General features: G+C 60.6%; 1 protein-coding gene across 1 annotated transcript; it reads right to left on the bottom strand.

Annotated features, from left to right (window-relative positions):
- Positions 1-3,036: 3,036 nt before the first annotated feature.
- LOC121740461 lies at positions 3,037-6,304 on the bottom strand. Its single transcript, XM_042133190.1, has 3 exons — positions 5,054-6,304; positions 3,168-4,232; positions 3,037-3,072 (listed from the first exon to the last, which is right to left on the bottom strand). Exons 1-3 carry the CDS (start codon positions 6,302-6,304, stop codon positions 3,037-3,039), a joined length of 2,352 nt encoding a protein of 783 aa, XP_041989124.1.
- Between the last annotated feature and the right edge of the window lie 1,096 nt (positions 6,305-7,400).

Raw genomic sequence — 7,400 nt, 5'->3', positions numbered from 1 at the left:
GTCCGAGATTCGCCGTTTGCGGCGTGTCTTATCCGGGTCTGTGGGCAAGCCCTCGGAGTCCATCGACACGTCAGATGTCATGTCGTCGGAGTCCAAGGGCCAGTCCTCACTGTCATAGCCGGTGATGTCACTTCCTTGGGGAGGCGGCAGGGAGAATTCGCGCATCACGTCGCGCAGAACTACGCGAGGTGAGCGCGTCAGGTCCCCACCGACCTCTTTGTCTCGTCCGGTTGGCAGCGCAGAAGGCGTGCGGGGTGACGACATTTTTACGTCCCGCCAACGCAACACCTCTGGCAGATCGGCGTCGCGTACTGGGCAGTTCCGCTCCTTCTTGCGCTGCATAAGTCGCTTTATCCGGTCTATAGCATTAGGCTGCGGACCGGAAAAGTCAACGTCTTCATCGGTTATTGCTCCCGCCTCCGACGCGGTTAGGTGCGCCGGATTCGGATTCGCGCTCATCTTTGCGCCCTCTCCACTACTCGCCGCCGCAGCGGCCCCCTCATCCCTCATCGCACTAGTTGGCCCCTCCGTATACACGGGCCGGCCACCGTCCGAAGACGGCGCATGGGATTCCCCGACCCCTGAGGAGTCGAGACCCACCCGGAGAATACTTTTACTATTGCGATCTGCCATTACGTCAAACTTCGACAGTATCGCCCCCAACCTAACCTAACCTAACCTAACCTAACCTTTTTTTTTTTTTTTTTTTTTTTTTTTTTTTCTTTTTTTTTCACGCAGTGAAATGCAGTGACGCATTCGACGCAGGGGATGGGGACTCCCACTGCGGATATGTGGGGCTCGCCGCGGCGGAGATGGTAGGTGCCGCGGCCCTACCCACTAAAACACTGCGGTACTCCTCTTCATGACATGCAGGGTTGCGAGCACGCGCGAGCCTTCGTCCGCGGTCCTGCATGCGTGTGCCCGCGTATTAATAGCGGGCCCGTCTTCCTTGGAGCACTGTTCGTAGGCTCCTTAGGCCGAACAGAGGCCCTCCCAGGGCTTGCATGGGCCTATCTCTCCTTTGTCGCGATGCGCGAGGAGTACGTAGCGCATCGCGACCCTCTCGGGGACTCGACTCGTTGGGCGGCGGCATCCCCATACCACCGCCCCGAGCCCCCCGGCTAAGGCGGCAAGTGGTCATTACCAATGACTTGTCGTCGCCTCGGCCGTCTTCTTCGGCGGGGGTCGAGCGCCTCCAGCTCTCTCACACGCTCGGCCTCCTCCTTCGCGGCGATGACCTCTTCGCAGAAGTCCTGCACCGCTGTCCATCCAGGTTCACTGCCCACCATGGCGCGAACCAATGCGGGCAGCGAAAGGTCAAATCCAATGGCGGCCGTGAGGGCCGCCCGTTGTCCAGTCCAGGAGGGACAGGCAGAAACGGTGTGTTCCGCCGTGTCCCTGTCACAGTCACAGTGGTGACAGCGCGTACTCTCTTCTCGGTTCGCGATCTCACACAGGTAACGGCCGAAGCAGCCGTGCCCGGTCAGCACCTGCGTGAGTCGGAATGAGAAAGCGCCGTACTTTCTGGTCAACCACTCTCTAAGTACCGGTCTCATGGCCAGCACCAGCGCCACGCTGACTTGAGGCTCCAGGAGTCGCTCCTCCCAGAGCTCAATCGTCACGTCCTTGGCTCGATCCCTCCACCGACGGACGGCGTCCGGAAGGGGGTTGCTGCCCCCCGCGCGGACTTCAGCGCCACGCCAGTACACATCGGCGAGGGCAAGAGCGTCGAGGTCCCATGGGACACTGCCAGCGAGGAGGCACGCCGCGTCCCGGGAGATTGTGCGGTACCCGCGAACCGCGCGCGTCGCCATCACTCGCTGCAGCCGCCCCAGGGCCAGCCTATTCTCCGGTAGCAGGTTTTCTGCCCATATCGGCGCCCCATACATTGCCATGGAACGGACAACGCCCATGTAGAGGCGCCGACAAGCCAAACTCGGGCCCCCGAGATTCGGGAGCAGCGAGGCAAGGGCACCCGCGGACTTCTTTACTTTCTCGGATAGCCGGCGGAAGTGTTCCTTGAATGACCACCGACTATCGAGAACTAGACCTAGGTAGGTCATTGAAGACCCAACCTGGATTCTTGTCCCACTCACAATGACCTCCAGGCCCGGCGGAGGCGCGTTTCTGGGCCCGTGGAACAAGAGGGCCTCCGACTTGTTCAGCGCCACCTTCAGACCCAGCGCCTGGATCCTTCTCACGACCTGAGCGACCGCTGCCGTTGCCAGGATTTTCGCCTCTCGATGGGACTTGGCGCGGCAGACGACCGCCGTGTCATCCGCGTACGCAACGAGCTCTACACCCGGAAGATTGACGCCGCGGAGCACGGAGTCGAACCCTATGTCCCATAGGCCCGGACCGAGAGACGAACCCTGCGGGACGCCACAGTCAATCTCTAGCTCCTCCCAGCCCTCTTCTGTCGGATACTGCACCGAGCGCTCGGACAGATAGTTGCCGACGGTCCGGCGAAGATATCTCGGCACTCGGTGGTATCGAAGTCCTTCTTTTATTGTCTCCCAGGGCAGAGTGTTGAATGCGTTGGAAATGTCCAGCGAGACAACCAACACCACCCCACCCCGAGAGATTTCTTCCTCCGAAATCTGCCGTACTCGCGCTACCGCGTCTATCGTCGAACGACGAGATCTAAACCCGAACTGAGCGTCACTCAAGTTCGGGCCGGCGCCTTCCAGATGGCGGTTGAGGTGCCCCACGATCACCCTCTCCAGGGTCTTACAGATCTCGTCGATGAGGACGATAGGGCGGTAGGCCGACGGCTGGTCCTCCGGTCGTCCGTCTTTTCGCAGCAACACCAGCATGCCCGACTTCCAACGGCGCGGCACTCGGCCCTGCACCAGGCATTTGGTAAAAACCTCGAGCACCTGCGCCTCCAAGTGCTTTATGGCCAGCACCCAGACGCGACCGGGGACCCCGTCCAATCCAGGAGCTCGGTTTTTGAGGCTCATCTTGTGCACGGCTGCTGCCAGCTCTTCAGGCGTCACGGGTGGCACATCTTCCTCTTCGTCGTCAGACTCCGCACTAGGTGGTCGCATAGATGGTGGGGACCACTCGGCCCTGGATGGAAATAGGGCCGAAAGTACGGAGCGACGAAGGTCCGGCTCCATATGCTGGGTCAGCGGTGGGGCAGCTGGGCGAAGCTTTTGCCTCACCCATTTGTACGGCTTGCCCCACGGGTCCTGTTCCAGGGTGTTCAGGAACTCCTCCCATGCCTCCTTCTTCGCTACCTTTATCGCCTCACGCAGAGCATGACGCGCTGAACGGTAGCCATCATGGATGGCCTCTTCTTCGGCCTCCACCCTGTTTCGCCGCCGGCGATATCGCTGGAATCGCCGGCGGGCAGCCACACACTCTAGCCGGAGTTGTTTGAGCTCCGGTCGCCACCAGTAGGTCTGCCGCCGAGGCACAACCGGTCCAGCACGGGGCATCGAGGCGTCGCAAATGTTGCGAGCCGCCTCGTTCAGCCACTCCGCGCATTCCTCGACGTTTTCCGATGGGAGGGGGGACATCGACGCAACGATCGCCGCCTCCTCGAGAAGGTCTCGATCCAGACCTCTCAGGGACCACCTTGGGCCGCCGCCAGGTGGAATTCGGCGGCCAGCTTCCGACGTGGAGGCAATGTCAAAGCCTATGTAGAGGTGGTCCGAGAGGGTCTCGACCTCCTCGAGGACTCTCCAGCCACTCATTCGGCGAGCGATTGATGGGCTGACTAATGTCAGGTCCACAATCGATTCCCCCTGCCACCGGACGCACGTGCTAACGGCGCCTCTGTTGGCCACGACCAGGCCCGTAGTTGCCAGCCAGTCCGCCATGGCTCTGCCTCTCGCGTCCGTGGCCGGGGAGCCCCAACGCGTGGACTTCGCGTTGAAGTCTCCGGCGACGACCACGGGATTGGCTGCTCCGCTCACAAAGGTGGTGAGCCGGAGGAGGAACGCCCCGAACTCGGCGATGGGTCTGTTCGGGGAGAAGTAGACCCCCACAACGGTGAGGGCCCCCAAGTCCGCGACGACATAGCCATGGCCCCGAGTCGTGCTCCTTGAAGATGGAGGCACGATTTTGGGACCGAAGACCAAAGCCACCGTCGAGTCCGCGTCGCCCAACCAGTCACCCCTAGGGAGGATCCGGTACGGCTCGGCGATCACACCGACATCGATCGACCTCTTCAGTACCTCTTGAGACCACAGATCCTGCGCTTGAGCGCTGTGGTTGAGGTTCCCCTGCAAGAACCTTGTCGGAGCCGTTATTGGGCATCCATGGGAGCCACTCCCGCTCCTGAGGCTGCCGTAGATGGTGTGGCAGCCTTGGGCAGTCGGCTCATCTTGGAACCCTTTCCAGTCTTCTGCGGTACCTTGCAGGGTTTGCTCCCCACGATGTGGTCCGCTTTCCTCCCATTAGCTGCGCATACCGCGCAGTGGGGAGGGTTTCCGCACTCCTTTATGTTGTGGCCAGCCTGGCCACAGCGGAAACATAGGTCTCCGCGATCCGTTTCGGTGGGGCACGTTGCCCGCGTATGTCCGGCTTCGTGGCACCGATAGCACCTCATGATGCGCGCTGACAAGAGTGTCGCGCGCACCACGGTCCATCCGACGTATAATTTAGCCTTCGGTGCCGTCACTAATTTGGCGGTCTCGACCGGGCACTTTACCCAGGCCGTGCCGCGTCCGCTCCGGTCCACCCGGATTTCGCCAACCTTCACGTCATCGACCGCGCAGCCACCAGTTCTTGCGAATGCCGCGGCGATTTCTGCCGCAGAGGCGGAGTCGTCTAGGCCTGCTATCCGCAACTCGGCGCATTTCTGCGGCCGAGAAATGCGGACATCTTCCTCTCCAAGAGCTTCCTTTAATTTCCTCGCGAGGGTATCGGCCTTCTCTTTGCTGGCCGTCCCGGGTATCTCGTACATGCGAGCCCCGGTAACGGCCCGCTTAAACTTAAGATGCGGGACCTCTAAAGCAACAAGATCGAGGTGTTGCTTGGCTTTCTCCATGACGTCTTTGTACGTCATGCCTCGCTTTTCCGCCTCAGGCTGCAGCGTTATTACCACCGCAGCGGACTTTGGAGTGCGGAGATTTCCTCTCTTCTTTTTCTTCTTCTTTCCTTTCTTCGTCTCCTTATTCCCTTCCTTTTTCTGTGCCTTTCCTCCTCTTCTGACCACTTCCGACCATTGTGTGGTCGGATTTGGTCCCAGCGCCGCCGTAGTTGGGGCAGCGTCGCGCCTCGCGGCTGCCGCTTCTACAGCTGCGGCCGACTTTTTAACTTTCTTCCTCTTTTGTTTCAGAGCCGGTCCGGGATTGAGCGGAGGCGACAGAGTCGACACCGCGGGCTCCGGCTCTGGAGTCCTCTCCTTCGCCTTTGACGCTGTTGGTGTTGCATCTCGGGCTTCATCACGCTTCCGGTCTGCGGCTAGAGGAGGCCTCAGGCGTGGCTCCGGCAGGAGTCGGGCCTCGAGACCCTCTATCCGCGCGTCAATCCGGGCACTGGTCACTGCGACCGCCTCGCGCACCGCTCGCTGTAGGAGCTCTTCCACATCCAGCTCCTTTCCCTTAGTGACGGGAGCGGGCTGAGGTTGGGCGTCAGCGAGCCCGCGCTTGACGGCCTCCAGTTCTATCTTGAGTTCGTTGAGTTCCCTTGAGAGGCGTGCGTTCGCCGCCTCAAGGGCTCTCGTCTCGTCCGACACCGACCGATTCATAATGGCCGAAAAAGCCTCGCTTAGGGCCTGGGTCGCTTTATTGAGAGCAGCGACAGAAGTCCCCTTCAGGTTTTTGGACTTCCGGGCCACGCTGGAAATGGCCCCCAGACTTTCAGTAATTACGACGCCCACAGAAGCCGCCGTAACTTCCTGATCTTCCACAACAGTCACGTCCGAGTTAGAGGAGTTAACCGACAGCCGGCCAGACCGGAACAGCGGTATTCTCCTGCCAGACTCTAGGATCTCCTTCTCAGTCTCGAGCTGTATAGCTCGCATTTCCTCGTCATTATAGTCTTTTTTGGCCTTTGCCAATCCAACGTACATTCCAGTCGTGGGAGGCCTCCCTCTACCACGTTTGGAGGAGGATTTGGGGACCGCTCCTCTTTCCTTCTCCGGGCTGTCTTCCAGCGTACTGCCACGTCTTTTGAGACGGAACCTATCTTTCGCCCCATCGGCGTCCTTGTCCGTGTTTCGAGAGGCGGCGGACTCGTTGCCGCTCTCGTCGCTGCCACTACATGGTTTAAAGAAAAACCCAGGGTTTTTCCTGGTGGACACGGGTGTCACCACACGCGAACCACCCTCTCCCTCGCTCGCCGTTGTCATAGCCAACCTAACCTAACCTTTTTTTTTTTTTTTTTTTTTTTTTTTTTTTTTTTTTTTTTTTTTTTTTTTTGAGGAGGGGAAATACGTTACGTATCCCCCGCCCCCTCGGGGGAAGGGGCGGGGGTATGTGGGACTCCCTCTACGAGGTTTACCCACTAAAACCCCCCCATGCCCTCCTTCCTGCACCATTCCAGTGGGACACGGGTACTCTTTACAAAACTCCGCGTCCCACGGTGCTAGCCGCGTCCGGCACATCTCCGTTGCGGCGGCTGATGTTCTGCCGCCGCTTTCCATCTCCGAGAGCTCCCCGGGCATCTAGGGAGCTTTCTTCTCGGGGCCCTTGGTGCGAGCGGTGATCCCCCGATCAACCGCCCGCGGGCCTACTGCTCCACCTCCATGGCGGGCCGGGTCTGACCAACCCCGGCACCACCGGCTCCAGGCTCATGCGGCCGAGCCTTGTCGGAGGGAGCTCCTCTCCTGCGGCGCTTTTTCGAAGCGGGGGGCGGCTTCTTGCCTATTGGACAGCCGCCGCTTCCCAGGACGTGCCCGCTCTCCTTGCCAAGTGCTTCGCAGGAGAAGCAGATAGGTTGCCTCTCCCGGCACTCGGCGGCCTTGTGCTCCGGCTTTCCACAGCGGAAGCAATTCCGACTGCGGTCTACCGGGCACTGGCATGTCGTCGCCAGGTGGCCGGTCTCAAGGCATCGGTAACACCGCATAGGCCTCGCGGCCAGCAGTGTCACCTTCGCCGAAACCCAGCCCACTCGCAGCCGCTTCATGCCAATAAGCTTTTTAGCGGCCGCGACGGGGACGCTCAGCCACAACGAACCGTCGCCCCACCTTCCAATCTTTATTGGGCCCGTCCTGATAGAGTTGGACGGGCACCCTCCCTCCCTCGAGACCGCCTCGATGACGTCGGCGGTCGTCGCACAGTCGTCCAACCCGGCGATGCGCATTTCGACGCATTTCACCGGGCGTCCGATTTTCGCCACCTCCGGGTCCAACACCTCCCGCATCTTTGCGGCGAGGGCGTCCGCTTTCTCGTTGGCGCCCACACCAGGTATGGTGAGAACGCGCGCGCCGGTTTGGGCCTGACGGA

Source organism: Aricia agestis, chromosome 1 (genome assembly GCF_905147365.1).
Source record: "Aricia agestis chromosome 1, ilAriAges1.1, whole genome shotgun sequence".
Lineage (NCBI taxonomy): Eukaryota > Metazoa > Arthropoda > Insecta > Lepidoptera > Lycaenidae > Aricia > Aricia agestis.
The sequence above is the reverse complement of the archived record's forward strand: the minus strand, read 5'-3'. Positions and strand labels throughout refer to the sequence as shown.